This window comes from Asterias rubens, chromosome 19 (assembly GCF_902459465.1).
Source record: "Asterias rubens chromosome 19, eAstRub1.3, whole genome shotgun sequence".
Taxonomy (NCBI): domain Eukaryota; kingdom Metazoa; phylum Echinodermata; class Asteroidea; order Forcipulatida; family Asteriidae; genus Asterias; species Asterias rubens.
In genome coordinates this window covers 1,704,154-1,724,901 of record NC_047080.1, presented here as the reverse complement: position 1 = coordinate 1,724,901, position 20,748 = coordinate 1,704,154, and the positions used below count along the sequence as shown (strand labels likewise).

The 20,748-nt window shown below is 40.4% G+C and overlaps 1 protein-coding gene across 1 annotated transcript; it reads left to right on the top strand.

The window, feature by feature from the left end:
* Positions 1-1,402: 1,402 nt before the first annotated feature.
* LOC117303443 (PR domain zinc finger protein 12-like) lies at positions 1,403-19,314 on the top strand. Its single transcript, XM_033787636.1, has 6 exons — positions 1,403-1,550; positions 15,740-15,912; positions 16,449-16,604; positions 17,053-17,182; positions 17,720-17,923; positions 18,318-19,314. Exons 1-6 carry the CDS (start codon positions 1,406-1,408, stop codon positions 18,494-18,496), a joined length of 987 nt encoding a protein of 328 aa, XP_033643527.1. The 5' UTR covers positions 1,403-1,405; the 3' UTR covers positions 18,497-19,314.
* Positions 19,315-20,748: the final 1,434 nt, after the last annotated feature.

Genomic DNA, 20,748 nt, shown 5'->3' with positions numbered 1-20,748 from the left:
TACTCCTGTGGGACGGTCGGGACAGAAGAAGCATTAAATACGCTAAAATGGCAACAAATGAGGGGTGCAGGAAGATGGCGACGCGAGGCGCTGTACCGACCGTGTGTGTATATAGTGTAGCACGCATTGGCTGTATATGCGCCTACAACACAATGCTGTTTTCGTTCCAAGACGCGAAAAAGGTCTTCTCGACATCTCGCCGTTTCGCCAAGACGCCAGCGACAAATTTGCTCGCAATGTCCTCAGAACCCTTATTTAGGTCTTTTTCAAGGTGAGTAGGGGTGATAGGGTGGCGGCTGCCCCGGCGTCTTATATATAAAACGGGCCAAGGTTTGGTGCGCAGATGGGGCCAAAGTGCCGGTTTTGCTGGCTTTGCATTGTGTTGAATGGGCCGTCTGATGGCTTGGCTCACAAGTTAAATCTTTTGCCAATCTTCGTGATTCTGTTTGGGCATTAAAAAGCTCCTACAGAGCCAGAACAAAGAGTTGGGATTGATCGAATGAGTCTGTGATTTGGTTTGCCTCCTGCCGACCCTGGTGAGTCGGCCGGCGCGTCGGCCCAAAACATGTTGAGATGCCGTGCCCACGTTCACTTGCAAAGCCCGTCAGCCAAGAACGCGCTACTCTCGACCAATCTAAGTCGTCTTCGATTGAAGCAGAGCGAAGCAGGCCTGATAGTGTTAGCTTTGGTCGTCTTTTGGGGGTATTGTCTAGGCAGCAGACACCGGTTGTTCTGGCTCCCGGCGGTGGGGGTGCCATGTCCGAGCCGAGCGAGTAAGACCGAACGAACAGGCGGCACGATTGTGTCGCTTGCAAACAGCGAACGCCTGAGCGCCAATGGCAGGTTGCCTTGTTGCACTGCCACTCGCGCCTCGCACGCTCCAGAAACATTTATCGTTTTGTTATTTATTTATATTAATTGAGCTATTAGAACAACCATAGCAGGCAGCCGACAATTCATCATGTTCGTTCCTTACCATTGAAATAAGCGAAAAAGCGATCGACTTTTGTTGCGATGTAAGCGGCCGGGGAGCGAGCACACGCGCTGGCCCCCAAGCTGCAGGTGCATAGCCGAGTTGTCAAGTGTACGCAACCCGCTGGAAATACACTATTAAATGCCCAGGCTGGTGATAGGGCACATAATAATCATCAGAGACACTTATTATGTTCAATCGGCAAAAAAAGAGCCCTTTGTTCGGCGGGGCCGTGATTGTCAACCGAGCTGTATTTCCCTAGTTGTTAGAGCCATATTTGTCGCTCATTATCCTGGGTTCCTACTTCAATGGGCGATCCCAGGTCGGTGAGGGAAAAATTTCTATATAAACAAGTGATTGCGGCAGATAGAAGCGACAGTCAGTTTTTACTCTTTCACCTGCTCGGGTTAAACTCGCCAATCGCCAGCTGTCATGGACCAGGCCCTACTCCCGCACGACTACATCAGTCCTGAGATTTTGCGTAATGCACTCTACGGCAAATGGTGTAATGTCTTGGGCCAGGGGCTCACACGAGATAACAAGGCTGCAACGGCGGAACTTCTGGAACGGAAAAAGGGTAGGACAACTTTTCGCTTATTTTCTTTTTATTGCATTAAAACTGCCGTGTGAAATTTCACAGTCTTATTTTCAAAGTTAACCTGGATGCGTTGACTTCGGGTTTGAATCTTAGAGTAGTTCTAAGACGGGGGGCGCTTTGCGCTCTGGACGGAGACATTGTCGGCCAACATTTGGAAAAGTTTGGCAATTTGAGGGAAAAGTGCCGGCATTTATTTGTCGGCCGAGAGGCATTTTCATTTTCCAGATAAAATTTTGCGATCGCTTGATTTTCTTGACTTGAAGCGTCACGGCTCTTGTTTTTTCGCCTGTCCACCGCGTATAACATTACTCTCGGAGGGGGGCTCACCTTTGAGGGGGGTCCTCTCCAAGTTTCTTTTTTCAACCTGAATGTCGACGGGATCGCCAGGTTTGCCATTTTTCGGCATTTTCGGCACTTTTTTATTTCAGCGAAAGCAAGTTTATGACGAGCGATCATTTTTGTGGAAATCAGATTGCTTCATCGCAGAGGCGTGTTTTCCGATTTAAATATTCATCTCCCGGGGGTGAACCAGTACATTAGCTCATTGTGACGTCATCCTCATTAACATATGTCGATGAGGGCCATTTTCAACCTTACAACCGTCTTTGTCCGATTTTCTGCCATTTTTTAGTCAAACGCTTTCAAGTAAAATTTTACTTTTTCTCACGAAATCTTTGAACAACTCCAAATTTTTAAAAATCGCAATCAAGAACTATATTTCATCATGCAGAGTTGTTTTCGAGGGGGGACGGGGGGCAGGGAGACCCGGCGTGGTCCTGTTTCCTAATTGCGAATAAATCCTGGTGACTGTCACCTTAGGTAAAGCCACCCATGCCTCTGCAACAGATGCGATCCCTTTCGTCATCTCAACGTGAAGCTCGCCTCGCTCGCCCCCGACCAAAGACACAGACGCTTGTAGTAAAGTGAGTGTGCGAGTGCCTGTCTCACTCGAGCGCACGTCGTTCTCCACGTTCGAGTGGCTTTTGATGGATCGACTTCTCCCCCGTTTTCTGTTTTCTTGATTTCCACACTAATTGAATTGCCGGCTTTTGGGGAGAGAGAGAATAAGAGGCAGAACATTTTTAACGATAACCTGCACAGCGCGATGTACGAAACATGCGGTGTTTCAGTTGGCTTACTCACGTTGTGTGTGTTTTTATATTTTTTTAATAGATATATATTTATATGTAGGGCGTGTGTATGATAGGTAGAGAGGGATTTTATATATACACATATAAATATATGTTTCAATTGCAACTGGTGGTTGAGTATTTCTTTGTCTGGGGAGTGAGGCAGGGTTTGTTCTTGAGCCCCAAGAGTATGTCGTCTGGGAAGATCGCTGACAACAGCTCATGCTGTCACTTGTTCATGCTGTAAAGTTTTACGACACCTAGTCGCAACCCAAACTCGCCTGACTTTGCTTTTCTGTCTGTTTTCTCATTGTGCCGTCTGCTTTTCATAAAATCAAGTACCAGGTGACAAGTATTACCATCCCTCTCTGCTCTAATTTTCCGCTATCGGGTAGCACTAAATGACAAAAAGGTGGTTTTTAGTTTTACTACCGCTAGACTGTGTTTTTTAAAAGAGTTTAGAGACTGTTGTTGTTCAACAGGTATTGTGGTGGCGTCCAGACTGGGGCTGCGCGCGTGACAGACGGTGCATTACATCCCCCATATGTCACACGAAAGCGAGCTCAGAGTCTGTTTCGAGTGGCCAAGTATAACAGTGTGATAACAAGCAATTACAAGCATGTCACCGAATGGGTGAAAAAGTAGAAATTAAACGGTTCCTCACGCCCTCCGTGTCCCAGTGTAAACACGGGCTCTCGTCGTAGTTGTGGGCCGCAACTTGACTAGTTTAGAGACGAGGCTCTCGCCGGTCTCTCGCCCCCCATAGACTCCTGTCACCAGCAGGTAGGCTTGTGGATTCCCGCCGGTCCGTCTGTCGAAAATTGTCACAGGGAAAATAAAAACCACCGGTTTTGTTCTGGGCCATTTGCCGCTTTAAAAACAGATTAGTAATGATACTTTGTTCTATTGTTATTAGTGTTAAATTTATTCTCGCCCATGCCAGTGGCTTATATACAATTTGAAACCTGCAAGTGTTGCCACTGTAATCGTGGTCAGTGTGGCAGGCAAATTAAGTTTCGCATCTCACGGATCAAAGCTGTGAGGAATCAACTCGTGGAAAAAAAATCACAGATTTTTTGGGGCGAACGGTGCGGGATATAAGTTGTCAATACAACATGTTTAGAAAGGAAGAGTTTGGCCTTCTTGCTAGCGTATGAACTTTGTTTTCACGCTGAAATCTTTTGATGTTTTTGCAGGTTATAAAGTTAGGAATTAAACGCGCCATTGTTAGGGTTGGCGGTAGTAAAGCTCGCCTTGAATAGATCGACTAATATTGCAACACGTGTATCCGTGTAAAGCTTAATCCCAACCCGCCAAATACGTCATCCTCTGACCAATGGCAGACTTTCCCGCAAAGCATGTAGGGAAGTCATCCCATGAAAATAAAGTCATTCATAAAAAGCTTAAAAACTCCCATCAGGCTGATGTTGCTCACAATGCTATGGCGTCCCTCAATCAGTGCAGTTCTAATTTGAGATTGATTGTAGCAGTATAACCCGCGTGAAAAGGTGAGATCGCGTACGAAGGGGGGGTTTCAACTTGTAGCCAGCGTCTGTCGTAGACGCACAGACACGGGGCTCTAGATATGGGGGCACGGAACAGCTTTTGTGATGGCGATATAGGACCAAACTCCACAATAGTTTTCTGATAATGTTTCTGTTAAATTTTAATTTATGGCATTACGCCTTTTTTTTGGGTGAGCGATCGAGATTTTTGTTTTGTTTTGTTTTAATCAGATTTTGTTGGGGGTGTGTAATGATGTTTACTCCAGTGGTTTAAATGATCTTCGCGTTGGTCTCATTTTTTTATTTCTATGTATATATATTTTTTTAATTGCCATTTATGGATCTTCTTGTTTTGATGAGTCGTTTTTGTGTATAATAATTAAAATAATTCTGGAGGAGTTGGTCAGTGGATATATTATAGAAACTAAAGTTTGTTTAAGTCTTTCCAGTGAGTTGTGACGGTGCCAAGATGAACCGGTGGTAGTTTAAAATCTTACGAGATATTAATATTCTGCCGAATGCATCAAATGATTGTGGAGCACTGTTCTCCAATCCATATTCATTTTTCTGATCCGTTGCATCTGTGTATATCCTTATACCAGACAAACCATTCCCACAGAAACACTCTCAATCACATCAAGACACTTTCAGTTCTGACATATTATGTTATTCCTGTGAAATACAACTCTACCACCTCTTCACATTTCCCCTGCAGTCTATGACAAAACCGTTTTACCCAAAACGGGAACGCCAACTTATAATAAGAAAGACGAGACTTGAGCTGTCTCCCTGAATTATCTCCTTGTTTCTTCCTCGTACCTTGCCTTAAAGGGAAGGTACACGTTTGGTAATTACTCAAAACAAACAAATATTAACTTAAAAACTGACTTGGTTTAGCGAGCATTGAAGAGGGTGTGTTTTCTTTCATCATTTTCTCTCAACTCCGATTACCAATTGAGCTCAAATTTTCACAGGTTTGTTATTTTATGCATATGTTGAGATACACCAAGTGAGAACACTGGTCTTTGACAATTAACAATAGTGTACCTTCCCTTTAATGGTGACTGACTTGTGGTTATGTTGGGGGGTCGATCGAAATGCCCTCGGTCTGTTTACCCACCCCATCATGTCCAATCACAACCTGGGAGTGGTTCAAGATTCTAACTCGATCACATCTTCATACTCAAGAGTGGTAGGGGATCCAACCAAAGAGCTCTTCAATTTATACAGATAATATTAAACTGAACTTGGTATGGAATTTAAAATATTAAAAAAACGAGAGATTCAGAGTGCATATTTTTTTTCTTTTCTTAATGTCTTCTTTGCAAGTATTGTTTTCCCATCCCATTATATCCAACTTGATACTTATATAGAGTGGTTAGAGATTCAAGCTGTTTTTGTTGTCTAGAGATTCGCTGTGCATCTTAATGTCTTGTTTTTGAGTAATTGTCCTCCTTACATCAAATCGAAAACGTCATACCAGAGTTGATGACAGGGTCCGACCCTACAGGCCAACCTCACACTTCGCTTTACAATCGAAAACACAGCCGTAACTTCAATCTTGATGCGGCCTCGTAATCTTCCTTAAAGTCACCATGGCTGGAAGTAAACTTCTTGGATTTTGAATTTCAGCATAAACAAAACGAGTTTCTCATACCGAATGGACATTCAAGAGTTCCTAGCTAGCTTAAAAAAGTTTACTAACTACTCCCAAACCCCAACAGTTTAATTATTACAAATCTTCTGACAATACTTTTTACAATTTGTTGAGCGTGCTATGTTGTATGACCGGGAGAAGAGCATAAGGCTTGTCCAATTTTAAGAAGGCCTTACGCAATAAAATGGCTCCTAGCCGAAAACATTTATATATTTATTGCATTTATGTTATATTGTTGCTATAGACAACCCAAGAAAAATGTTAACCCATTCCCAAGCAGAATTTAACCTTGCTAAAACGACTTATTAATAGGAAAAAAACAATCAAACTGTCACGCTCAGTTCTACTTGAAACTCAAAGTTGCATCTTTCTCGCGCCCTTTTCCCGGTAAAAAAACTGACACCCTTCTTCCAGAGGCACACGAGATCAATGAAACCGTATCCTCTCTCAGACTGAAGTCAAAGCTATCTATGATTTCTCATGGCTTGACGAACCTTTGATTTGTAGCTCCTTTCTTACGCGACCACGTGCGCAGCCCTTCCAGACTTCAAACTCCCGCATCTCAGCTATATTTTTACAAGGTAGTTATGTCTCCCGCCACAAAATCACGTACGAAAAGGCAAACGTTCAGGTTGTCATCGTCCAGCATTTAAGGTTTACGACGCGACTTGGTGAAGACAAAAGGCTAGAACCCCCCCCCCCCCCCCCCGTCTTCGGTCATCGCACTTCTCTAAAAGCTCTTCTATATATGGATGGAAAATCTACACACAATATTGTCTCATATTGTAATAGGAACACACACGACACATTATCGTCGGAAAATAAACCGATTTGATTACATGTCAATAGTAAACATCTGAGAGGACAGAATACCGACAGCTGGAATGTTTCCAGGGGACCTCTTTTGTTCTCCTTATTAATTTTCTTTTTACTTTACAGACGGTACACCCAGAGTGTTTTAAATAAGCTAAAGTGCAACAAAGTATTTTTTGGGGAAAAAAGAAGGACATGGGGGTGTTTGTTTGATTGTCAAAAGGTATAAGTGTTGGCGTGTGCAACGCGTTGTCCGCTACTGCTTTGCTTTCCTTGTAAGAAGTCTGTTTGATTTAGGCCTGGGCCAAACCGGCCGTTTCTCGGGTCAGAAGACAGTACTTGGCGCCTGTAAAAGATGGTCTTATTATAAGAGAAAGAATGAATGAAGAAGACAACACTGAATGAAACAAATGAGTCAAATTGGGTGCGTTTTGAGTTTCCCTTCGAGCACGTACAGCGTCGATGTACTTTTACCACCCGATTGATAATCATGGTTAATTGCAACTATTGAAATTGGGATTGTATTCTTTGCACACTGTGACATTGTCACTCTGTCTAACTATTGTGTCTTGGAATAGAGAGACATTTCACAAACGATTGGCTTTGTGTGCATCGTTGGCCTTTTCGCTCATTCATAAATGTAATCGTGATCAGTTTGGAAGATGAAGTGTCTAGTCTCTTTTTAATATAATAAACACAAAAAAACAGGCATTGGTTTCACAAAGCACATGTTCTTCATAAGATAGTTGTAAACTTTACCACAGTGATTCAAATTGTGGCATTACACTTTACATGGCAATTAACGGCAGGGGACCCCCATTGGTAATGACTCAAAATAATTAACATAAAACCTTACTTTGTAACGAGTAATGGGGAGTTGTTGATAGTATAGGACTAGTCCTAGGAGATATGCGAAGCTTTTATAAGGCTAGTCCTAACTCGTCCTATCACTCGAAACAAGACTAGCCTTAACTCTTTGTGAAATCCACACCATTGGTTGCCAAAGACGATGATGTCGTTGATAAAAGATGCGTGGAGTTGGAACACCAATAAAAATGTACTGCATTGTGCCTAACATGACAACCTACCATTGTTGGGCTCTGTGCGCACTGCAGGAGGCTTGGGTTGAAGATCTCCAACCTCGCATCCACGTCTCCCATTATCAACTATAAAACCTTGTTCATGTACCCCTGGAAGGCATAATTAGCCCCTCATTAATAGTTAATCATCAGCAACTTGTAATTATGTGCACCTCTTTTGTCTTGATAAAGCATCTGGTTGGTGGTCACCCAGGCAAATCAGCCCCGGGGAGAAAGGACGCATCTCCCCCATGACCTTTGTCCACGGCTCGGTGAACCTCCAAACAAAAACTGTTTGTTTTTTCCCTGCATAAGTTTCTTACATCAATGGTTGACTGGTGAAAAGGATAACGTTGAAAAAAGTATGCTCCAATGATTTATGCACCGGTGTTCAACGAAGGATTTTATTTTATTTACCGAAAGCCATGTAGCGTTTACAAAAGCACTGCCCACAACCTCCCCTGATCAACAAAGCATGGATTATCAAAAAGTTATATTATAGGAATCAGCTGCAGTTAGGCAATAGGCAAGGACGTAAGCCTACAGTGAAAACAAAATAAGAGTGTGTGTGTGTTTTTTTCTCGTCAAATATTATGCTCAACACCGTCCTGGCGATATATTTTGCTTTCAGCACACCACACCAACATCGCCATTTCCCCAACATAATTCACAATCGAAATAGCACTAAACTTTTCGATTGGCAATATGTTTTTTAAATCGATTCAAAAAGGGAATCCTTAAAAAAAACTGGAACAATTTGGAGGATGGCATTTCAATACTACAGAAGAAAAAAATGCGTCCAGGGCTGTTCATTTTCAAACGATGCAGCATTGAAGTTTGCCAAATAGGCCACACTATTGGCGGACTCCGTCATACAATAACTTAAATTGGTTTGAACAAAATGCTACAATAAAATCCAATCAATCAATTACTACAGCTCACCCATGGCAGCAGTTGTTGTGTCATATACTCAAGGTCGGCTATTCAAATGTGGTGGCTTGTAATTGTGAAAACAAACAAAACAACTTGGTCTAGATTCGTACGATGTAGATATAAACACCTTTGTAGTATTTTTATAACCGCAACTGTTTGAAATATTACAATTTGGGGGGGGGGGTCTGGGGAAGAACGAAACCTGTTGATAAATGATGTTCGATGATCTGACATTATATGTGTTTTAAAAATGGGAATGGGGTCGGGTTGTTAGTTCAAAGCCCTTTTTATCAATTAAGGCTGATCCGCATGTTTTGTTAAACGACGTATAAAAAACGGCTTAACATTGTTTACTAATGCATAACATAATAACAAATAATAACATGTTTACAAGAAACTATCCAAACATAAATATTAAAGATAACGAAAAACATCGGTTGTGGTAAACCCTTGTACACAGAGTTTGAAATAATATTTATTGTTTAAATGCCTAATTATTTTCTTGTATCATTATGAGACATTTTTACCTTGATTTGTTCTGTTTACGACACTTGATGCAGTGGCTATTGCGACGAGTTCAGTGCCCGGAATTACACGGAAACCACGGTTCTAATTACCCCCCTTGGCCTCGGTGCCCGTTTTAAAGTTTCCCTCAGACTTTGACAATGGAAGTGCCCTTCCCTCTCAAAGAAGAAATTCCAAACATGCGAGTTAGTCGAGACTTACCAGCGACTTATCGAAGACAGATAAAGAAGAACATCTCTGTTGATCGACCGTCTGCTAGGTTGACCCCATTCGGGTAAAGATCAAAAATTGAGGTCTCCGAACAATCTGCCAGACTTTCTTGTGCTATGAACATGCTGGGAAAATGTATCCTTTACCACTTCTATCAAAATATTCTCAAAACAGTATTCCTAAGTGATAAACTAAAACAAAAATGGCCAGTGTGGGTTTGTTGGTCTCAATTTCTTCCCTCCATGGTCTCACACAAACCCGAGTTCCCCGCGAACGTTTTTTTTTTTCCCGTTCTTTAATAATCATTACACAAACACAGCAAGCAACTATGAAAATTTGTCCCCCTTCAGGGCGTATGGTATGGGACTCTTTTTGGGCGCGTGTGGCGGTAACAAAAAATCCAAATGCCTTCTAGATTTACCTGCAGTGGGATCAATTTGAACACAAGGCAACAATATCCTCTCTGCCTAGGGTGTCGGGGAAAACTTAGCAGGATTTGCCCTTTGTTAGAGGGCCGTCTTAAAGGATCAACGCCACCATAAAAACAAAAACAACTTGGGGTTTCCATGTTCTGGAGCTGGTGTTGTACTAATAACATCAAATAATGTCCTTTTTTTTCCTGTTGCCTTCTAACAAAATCTTACTCTTATGTTGTTGTTTTGGAGTTGAGTGTAATAAGACATACGGTAATTGGAACTCGAGGGCCCGGGGTATGAGTTGGGCCTCACAGCACGTCCGAGATTAAACACGGTGGTGTCCCCATCTCGGACCAATTGGAGACCCGTCGACTGAGTCCCTCTTCCACTGAATTAAACTTTATTGGGGGAAAATGATTGAATTTAATAGGCGTTGTCATAAGACCGTCTCGTCATTGTCGGCTTTTCATATTTTTTTTTTCTTCCCGCATCTTTCATTTTTTTTCTTTCTTGATGCTGCAGCGTAGTTCATTAAGAGAGCTTCAGTTACACGAGGGTCAATCTAGGTCATGTGCATTATTAAACTGAATAGGTCTGTTAAATTGGTACAGGTTAGAGTTTCTTAGAACAAAGGGCTATTAATAACGACAACAGAGACCGAGCTCAGAGAAACAATAACACAAGGACACACGACTGTCTGAGTCACGTGTGCTTCATTTATAGATACTAATTTAAACTTAAGTACATTTATTGTCTTTAACCATTATTTGTAATGTAAAGCGAGATTTGTATATTTTTAGTCAAGAATCACTGCACTCTAAAATCTCTGAGTCAGAATAATGATCCGGGTCCAGTTGAGCTTGACCCATTTCTCGGTCAGTATGACCAAGGAATGGGTCAACACTGATGCAGAATCCGAGAAGATCCGGTGGCGACTGACAAGTTTTCGGGTTGGTTGACCCAGCTCCGGACACGGACTCCGGGTTGATACCAACTTCTGACTCGGGAGGAATAAATGGACTGATGATACACCAATAACCAGCTACTTAGATTCCAATATTAGAAACAAACTCATTGTCACTAAATCGTCAAGAGTTTTGCGCTGAATGAGTTCAAACTAAGATAGACAACCAATAATACATTTACAAATTATTATTCGTGGCACCTACATTGAAATGGGGGTGTGGGGTGGGGGAAGTGGGGGGGGGGGGAGGGGACGTAGAGTATCAACTACGAGATCGATCGGGATGAAAACGATACCTCATTTTTACGCCTTCACAATTCATTTTCCTTCAAATCATAATCCTAAGAAAACACAGAGCCCTTGATATTAATATCTGTGAACTCGAGCAAGTCTTCAAACCAACCGACTTCCTCTCTCCCTCTCTCCCTCTCAACCCCCTCACCGGAATAAAAAACACTGCCTACAGTTACAAGTCTGAAAATCCAACCGTTTGCCCCTAACACAGCAATAACAAAAGCACACCAGTAGAACCATGGTGGTGTATTAATAATACAACAACTTAATATACGCAGAATGACAGCAAATCTGTTCTGAGCCTATCTCCGGGCCACAAATCACCAGCGCGCAAACCCAGTCTGTTCCCCGGGCCCATCGAGGCGAATCCCCGGCTTAGAATGACCGCGCAGTCGAAGCTTCCCCCCCTCAGACAAGAAAAATATCTCCGTTGCAGTAATTCCATTTCCACATCATTTGGTTAACTAGCTACAGTTGATCATAGCCCGTTTTACCCCAGAGCGGTACAAAACCCCAGGACATGCTACATAATTAAAATTGTTATTAATCGTAGATTAAATGATTTTAACCCCGTGCGCCATGGAGTCCCTACAAAGGGGGTACACCAGTGACTTATACCAGTTTAGAAGTCACTCGACTTTCTTCCCGTAGTGAGATCCTATCCAGCTAAACCCTCCGGTGTTGTTTTAAAAGTGTAATGAAATTATTTCTCTTTTCTGGTAGTTTTTTTCTTCTAGTCTTTTTTTCCTACTCCAGAGCTGCTATAATGCGATATGTTTTCAAGTTAAGTACTTCAAAGATGCATTAGTTGTAATTCCCTTAACAAAAGGGGAATTACGTAGTTTTAATTCTTTGTACATTCTTGTCGGTTGGTGTTTCTGTATAGTGTGTTTATTGCAGTTCTTTAATCTTAATGCTGTAATGCATAACTTGTTTTGACGCCGGCTTATAGTTTCAAAATGGGTTAAAGTTTGTAGGTTGAGGAGGGAGGGCGAGAACGCTCAAATCTCCGTAGTTTTGAGGGACAAACTTTTAACTGGGTCGGTATAGAGCACAACCTGACATCAAAATGTGGCCCTATCCTCGAAATTCTTCTTGAAAGAACTGGACACGTTTGGTAGTTGTCAAAGACCAGTGTTCTCACTGGTATCCCAACACATGCATGAAATAACAAATATTTTGTGGTCTTGATTGGTCAACGAAGTTGCAAGAAAACAATGAAAGAAGAAATGTCCTTGTTGCACATTCTTTGTGCTCCCTCGTAAATGGCTTCATGCCTGAAGTCGTAGTATTTATGTGGGAAATTACCTCTTTCTCAAAAACTATTCAAAGGGAGCCGTTTCTCTCCATACTTTATACTACCAACAGCTCTCCATCACTCGTTACCAAGTAAGTTTTTCTGCTGAAAATTGTTTTGAGTAACTACCAATGGTGTCCAGTGTCATTTACAATGAATCTTCCCCTTCTGCTTTATAACTCTAGCGGTACATACAAGGCTCCACAAAACAACGGGTGGCTTTCTCGAATAAATAACAGTCCCGTTACAGTGCCTCCATGTGTCTTTCATCAGCAGCTTTCTTATAAGTCCTCAACACCAATGTTAAACGATATTTTTTGACTGAAACCCACCCGACACATCGCAACTCGAGCCCGAGTCGAGATGGGTTTTCTTACCGAGAAGCCCGAGAAAGAAAAAGTCCGCACGGGCCGATGTATTTGAACAGTACGCACGCTCACCTTTCACTGTTTAAAGTGACAGTATAAGACCTACAGATAATTGGAGTGGGTGATGGTTCTGGAAGGATGCAAAACTCATATTTCCATTGCTCACTTGAATATGAAAGTGGTACAGTTGGTGAGAGACAAGGGACCCTTTGTAGGGGCATATGCTGAAACTAAATCAATGCTATAACATTTGAATAAAGACGCCGTTAATTTTTGCCACACTGAAATATTAAAACTTCCAATCTTGTAACAAAAGTTACACTCTGAACCTCTGCAGCAAAGCTTATGTTTCTTCTTAATGTTCCTTACAACCTATAAATGTGCTTTTCCTAAAACTGATTTTGACCATCCCTTTAAGGCGGTATAATGATGCACTCGTTTGCCACGCTCTGTAAAACTCCCGCTTCAAACCGCACGCCCTCTATACCCCCATTATCACCGAGACGACATGATATTCCCCCAAGCGCAAAACAAAATACCCCGGTGTTATTTTTTTTGAGGAATCCGCTCCATCTTAACTCTTCCCAAGAAATCAATTTGTCTTCACCTCGGATAAGTGCGAATCGTTTAGTAAAATTTGATTGTTTTCCGTAAAGCTTAGTAGACCATCTTGAAACGGAGTACGCAGGGCCCGGGAAAATGGGGGCTACTTCAGGTCGGCCCTCCGGCGGGTAAGATCTGAGCTAAACACGGTGTGCCGACCAGGACAAAACACACTGGAGAAGTTCATTTCTTGCTTAGCTTGATCTTTTAATATGGTTACGGTTGATTGAGATGTGGATAAGGGGATGTAGGGATATGGGCGTGGTCATTTTGAAGAAAATGGTGGGGGACCGGATTGCTGGAGTTGTGAAACACCTTTAGATGGACAAAGAACATCAGATCAGTTGCACACTGAAAACTCACTGTGTCATCCTCTTGAGAAATATTTCCATCTTTAAATAGAGTTGGAGAAAAAAACATCGTTTTGAAGATCTCCAAATTTACCTTTGCTTGTTCCATGTTGCAATTCTCTGTAAATACTTTAACCTCTTCACGCGAAGACGGACAGAGTAAACCTTTAGACCCCTTTTCAACCTTTTTCTCTCCGCCAATTCTGATTAAACTTGCATGTTCTTTATGTAGTTGCTTTATTGATTGAAGTAGACTCTTCCAAAAGGATGTGATTTTACTTGTTATTTTATTTAAAGGAATTATGTTTATGGTAACAATAATAAGGAACACTATCCCGCGCTTTTTTTTCTTCTTTTTTTTTATTAAAGAAAAACGAAACATCTTTCCTCAGATACACCGTGACACCATAACCCTCGCTCTCTAAGAACAACACAAAATTATAACTTAAAATGATTTATTTCAATGAAATATATTTACACTAAGGAAAACAATAATAGTTTTCCTTATTGTATACAATCTTACTCTAAACTTCAGTAGACACAATTAATAGTTTAATTACTTTTTGCGCTGAAAGCACCTGAACAATAAGGTAATCTGCCAACATTTCTAGCGACACACCTTGTTTGTTTTGACTACTACCCTGCTCCTTGCCAACTGATTTTGTTAATAACCCACTGTTTTCTCTAGTCAAAAGCTTTGTAACATTCTGAAAGCTCCCAGATCGAAATTGCTGCGTGAAAGATGGTTACACGTCCATTTATTTTGTTAAAGACCGCTCAGCCAAGAAACTTAACCAAGGACATACCGTCCCCCGAACCTTGTTAATTTATCGCATCACTTCCCCACTCCCCTACCTTTGGGTCCATTAAAAACAAAAACCCAACCCGCTCGACCAAAATTTGAAATTCTAATTAAAAATGATTTAACGAGGTGACGAGGTATGGTCACTGTGAGGAGAAAGCTGTGGGCGGTAAGAATGCACACGATGGAAAGTAATAATAAGTCGTGCACAATAAAGGCAAGGGCAAAGGGCCGTCCCATGCAAAGACCAATATTATGCGTGCACAAGAAACACCCCGGCCCTACTGCATAATTCACCACTATGCCCTGCGGTTATTTTTCCATTCACTCAGGGTTTTGCTTTCTTTTCTTGCTCACTGCTTCTAGATGTCCCTTCGTGGGTCTGCCAGGAGCACTGAGGCAAGGGGGTAAATTTCATAGAAAGTTTGGCACATACAATTGGAAAGTTATTTTAGGGTCGCGTGCCGCCATTATTATAATGCTATTATTCCAAGAACGTCAGTCAAAGAGTCTACTTGTTGTGGTTGTTCGTCGTACTCGGTTATCATACCTGTGCCCAATTTCATAAAGCTGTTAATAAGCAGAAAATACAGCTTGACAAATGTCCTTGCTAAGCAAAAATTTAGTCGGGCACCAGCCACAACAATGCAAAATTCATGTAATTTGGGTTGTTAACCTGTTTCTACCTTGCAAAACTATTCTGTCCTTAGCAAGTTTCTGTGCTTACGGGCTTTATGAATGCTGGCCCTGCTTTTGTTATATCCTTGTGAACCAATTATATTAAAAACTGACTTTGTCATGTTCCCTGCTTATACAGAGTAACATTGGTAAGCGAGACTTGCACAGTATTGTCTATTATAGCCAAGCACCCTATGCGTGACCCTGTAGAAGAGTCACGTAGGCTTAACTCACAGTAACATTATTTTTAATAAATGTTTAATTAGGAGTTCTCAAAACGCTTTTTTATTATCTGATCATAAAGTAAGGTCATTCAAAATTCAAATGTCTTTAATTTAAGTTCCAATTAATTTTGTTTCGTTTTACTTGATAAATGGGGTAGGGGGTAAAAGATGTTTGAAGGCGTATGCGGTTGTTTTCTATTTTTGTGACGTTATGTTTTTCAAAATGCGTTTCTTTATATTTTTATTAGCTAGCCTTCTGGCTATTATCTGCTCATCCAAAAATAACCTAATTAAGACGTCATTGTTGCTCTCGTTCCCAGGTATGCCAATGCCACCGCAGGTTTCCCTATGCCCCTCCTCGCTCCCCGGCTCGGCCATCGGCGTCTTCTCAACAGACTGGATCAAAGAGGGAACGGAAATGGGACCCTACACTGGACGTATAGTGCGCCCTCATGAGGTGGCTACCGACAGGGACAATCAGTTCATGTGGGAGGTTTGTCCATTTTTTCTTTGTGATTGTTTGTTTTAGCTTTGAAGAAAACTCGGCCTCCCAATCTTGCTACAAGTGCGGGAGATAGTGCATGTGGCAAGGACACTTGTTGGGCTAACTTCCACTGGCCAACAGAGGGCGCTGTTCAGTCAGATTCAATTAACTTGGCTAATCATGGCTACTTCAGAAGTCTCTCATTTGCCCTTCGATGTGCCGTTTTATGTGCGTTATACAAGTATTTTAAAAAGAACACTAGGTTCTGTCCATGTTCGGATAAATTTATTATCGACACCAAAATGATATTTTGACTCAAGTCGGGCTCAAGCTCCCAGTTTTAAGTTCACTCTTAAGCTGCAGAAACATTGAGTACTTTTTATTACCTTCAGTTTCAAAATATAAGCAATATTGATTATTTTTATCAATGATCGAAGATAAGGTGCGGCTTATGCGCAAATTAATGTAACGTCTTGAACCAAGGCTATGTTTTCTAACAGACAATAAATAATCATGAAATCTTTGATTTTCTTTGCTGAACTCAGGTATTTGACGAGCAGGGGCGGCTGAGTCACTTCGTAGACGCGTCAGACGAGACGCTACAGACGTGGATGTGTTACGTCAATTGCGCCCGCAACGACCAGGAGCAAAATCTGGAAGTGTTTCAGACGGGATCCGACATTTACTACCGCGCTGTCAAGGTAAAAAACCAAGTACCAAGTAAAATTTAAAGTCGGATATCTTATAATTGGGAACGCAAGTTTTGATGAGACTTTTTATTGGTAGTTGTGATATTTAATGTGTTTTGGTCTTACGTTTGAAAATGCACATAAATACACTCTAGATAATTTTCTGTAAAAAAGCGGCCGACTTAAATTTAGCGTGTATAGTGGAAGACTTTAGACACGATAGTTTGTTTCTCCATAGAAACAATCTTCCAAAAATAATATATATATACAAAAAGTTAAAGAAGTTCACGAAACTCAAAATTCACAAAGATAATTTGTTTTTGATAAGAAAAGTCTCCTCCAAAAAAATATAGGAAAAAAGCTCAAGAATTTCAAGATGCTCACAATGTTTATGAAGTTTCACAAAGTTTATAATTTACAAAGCTCACGAAGTTCTTTTATGCTTGAATCTTTCTTGTAGACTATCCCGCCAGACCAGGAGCTGTTCGTCTACTACGGCAGTGCCTACGATCTCTTCATGAACAGCATTCCAATCGGCCTGGCCTCACCGGAACACAAAAATAACGGCAGCGTCAAGCTAGCTGGCTCTGGTAAGTAAACTGCTTCCTGGCCTTCTCCATAGAACCGCAATATACTCCCCCCCCCCCCCAACCAAAAAAAAAAAAAATCTCAAAACCTTCACCCTTCCGAGCCGAGCGGTCAGGAGCACAGGATTCAATGCTCTGGTGTTTCTGATCCCTTATTCGAATCCCGGTTATGGCACTTATGTTCTTTGAAGCATGATGCATATAAATGAATTGAGAAAGTTTTGCCCACTCGGATCGTTCCAAACCACATTAGTATTGCTGAAATTGTGGAACACATGATTGTTGCTTTATCCCTCTGATGGTACGTAAAACTGTAGGTCCCGTGTGTTGTGTAAAGCACTTCTTAAAAAAAAACTCACAGGACAAAATTGACCCATCAAGCGGGGCTTGACCAATTTGGGTCAGTTCTGGGTCAGACTTATTCCGGAAGTTAGTCAAGAAATTTGATCTTGGACAGTTTGAAACAGAGTTGAGGTATTGTTAGCCATTGCCTATTGTCAATTCCAATCTAGCCCCAACTATTATCATTCAAACCAACAGAGGATCTTGCTAGTGCCACCGACCATCAGTCTAACTCAGCAGGCCGTCTCCACTGTGTTGTCTGCCGTAGGGGGTTCAACTCCCGCAGTAACCTCCGGTCCCACATGCGAATCCACACACTGGATAAACCATTCGTGTGTAAGTTCTGTCATCGTAGATTCAGCCAGTCGTCCACACTTCGGAACCACGTCCGTCTGCACACAGGTAAATATTATTTATTAATTCCGTAACATAAGAACTGAAATACCTTTAATAATTCAAGTTATACTCAAAGTATTACATCATACTTGGGGGAAAAATCCTGGACAAAAATGTTGGTTTTCGGGGTAAGATTAAAAGTATAAAAGAAAGTTCCACGGACCTGCTTAAAAATGCCATGCCTCCCTAATTTCTGAATTATTCTGCAAACAATAACTCTCGGTACATATTTTTGGGGGAAATGCTTGCAGATCCTTTCAGGGGCTCGGCTTCAAAATGTGGGTCAAAGAAGTTTGTTTCAACCGCTAATTTGATCAAAAGAAGTTAAACAAAAAACATCTTTATTCTATCTCGTTTCACATCGTGACACATGTAACACTTTTTCATTTTTTTTTCAAAGGTGAGAAACCGTACCGATGTAACGTGTGCCACAGTGCTTACTCCCAACTCGCCGGACTCCGGGCTCATCAGAAGAGCGCCCGGCACCGTCCCCCTGCCGCCCCGGTCAACCAGCAGTCCCAACAACCCCTGACATTCCACCAACCGGACCACACCACATCCAAGATCCCACAGAGCTAAAAATGGAAAGAAAGTTTAACTTGAAACATACAAAATGATGTGGTCTACAATAGTTTTATGCTTGGCCCGATTTCATACAGCTGCTTAAGCACAACAAGTAGCTAAGCACAATAAAACTATTGCCCAACGGAATAAGGCGCCACATAATCTCCTGCCACAGCAGACTTCGTAAGGATATGAAGATAATAAGTTGTGTACACTGCCTTGTTTTTGCTCCTTGCCCTTTTCAAGGGTTGTCCATTAAGACATTTTGGTTCTACAAAATAAGTATAGCAAGCCGTGTTCTGTGAAGCATTATTTATTCCAACTACTTATTTAAAAACAACTGTTTTTGTTATAGCCCAAAGTGTACAACCCGCAAAAGATAAACTTGTCATTGTCTTTGGCTGGGTTTCCCCTAAGTTTCCAGCTTTGAAGTCTGATCTGTTTCTTGAAAACTGGAGAGTGACTTATGAATAAGAACACAACATAACTTTTTATTATGCTACAATTTTTATTTATTATTTATTAAAGTAAAAAATGATAATTATGTTCGAAACTAATATATACAATTTTATGTCATTACTCAACCAAGAATTCAAGCCGATCATTGTTACTTTGGCAACAAACTCAGCACTAAATTTTCTAAATATTATTTAAAACTGACGCACGATATATTTTCTGATTCTGTGAGGGCATTTTGGAAGTGAAAGTTGCCGTAAAATAAGAGCTAGGACTATTTTAGCAATGTTTATATTTATTTTAATTTATTTTTGAGTTCCCGCAAACGTGTCAAATGCTATGCCAAGCATCATATGTGCTTAATCAGGATACTAAGTTATCTTATTTAAATGTTGAGTTAAATTTTAACTCACTATTATAACTATTTATATTATTTATGCACCTACTCATTTATTTAAAGTCTAAGTTATTCAAATTAGTGCTAAGTTTACTTATTTGTTTATTTATTTATTTGCTTGTTTGTTTGTTTGTTTGTTTGTTTGTTTGTTTGTTTGTTTGTTTGTTTGTTTGTTTGTTTGTTTGTTTGTTTGTTTGTTTGTTTGTTTTTGCTTGTTTGTTTGTTTGTTTGTTTGTTTGTTTGTTTGTTTGTTTGTTTGTTTGTTTGTTTGTTTGTTTGTTTGTTTGTTTGTTTGTTTGTTTGTTTGTTTGTTTGTTTGTTTGTTTGTTTGTTTGTTTGTTTGTTTGTTTGTTTGTTTGTTGTTTGTTTGTTTGTTTGTTTGTTTGTTTGTTTGTTTGTTTGTTTGTTTGTTTGTTTGTTTGTTTGTTTGTTTGTTTGTTTGTTTGTTTGTTGTTTGTGTGTTGTTTGTTTGTTTGTTTGTTTGTTTGTTTGTTTGTTTGTTTGTTTGTTTGTTTGTTTGTTTGTTTGTTTGTTTGTTTGTTTTTGTTTGTTTCGCTCGTCGAGCTTACTAACATTCCATTGTATTCTTCAGAAAAGCAATAAACAATTTATTTTATGTTAAAATAATCATGATTGCACTTGTTGAAAGCGGAGTAGTAAATTTATAAAGCCAAAGTTTTATTTTTTCCCCTTCAATTATAAAGCACATTGATAAGCGGAAATGAACCTATTATTTTGAGCAAATGCTCTAGTCGTGGGAACCTTAAAAGCACACCTTTGGTAATTTTCAAAGACCAGTATTCTAACTTGGTGTGGGCCTATCCCAACATAATGCATCGAACATTTTGAACTCGATGATCATCGGAGAGAAGAATGAACGTATAGACACCCGTGTAGCACAACAAGTGTGTGCTTTCAGATGCATAATGCTTTTAATTTTGAGTGAGAAATTACCTCTTTCTCAAAAACTACGTTACTAGGGTAGGGATCGGTTTTTCAATTTAAAAAAAAAAATATTTTATTTACTTTCAACGAGCTCTTCATTGTTCGTTATCAAGTTTTTCTGCTAACAACTAATGTGAGTAATAGCCAATTAGGCCAAGTCGGAGTAATTTACTTGCAAGTTTATATAAGTTTATTATTTCAGAAGTCAAGTATTTTACAGAAAACTGATGGAACGATGTTGCAGAATGAATGAAAGGCCTACTTACTTTCCAATAAGATTTTTTTGGACGCTGTTAATTTCATAACATTTTTTCCTTCTCAAATTGAAGGTACATTGTTTATTTTGTAGACGAAAAATAAATGTATATAATAATTTAAAATTAAATTTAAATCGCAGCATTATTGAGCTTCATAACTCGCTTTTTGTATATTGCTTATTAATAATAATTATTTTGAATAATTATAGGCA

Excerpts from the sequence above, each read along its gene's own strand:
- LOC117303443 (XM_033787636.1), top strand. The coding sequence starts at position 1,406 with ATGGACCAGGCCCTACTCCCGCACGACTACATCAGTCCTGAGATTTTG. Across the intron at positions 17,183-17,719 it reads CGTCAAGCTAGCTGGCTCTG|AGGATCTTGCTAGTGCCACC; the intron begins GTAAGTAAACTG and ends TCAAACCAACAG. Across the intron at positions 17,924-18,317 it reads CCACGTCCGTCTGCACACAG|GTGAGAAACCGTACCGATGT; the intron begins GTAAATATTATT and ends TTTTTTTCAAAG.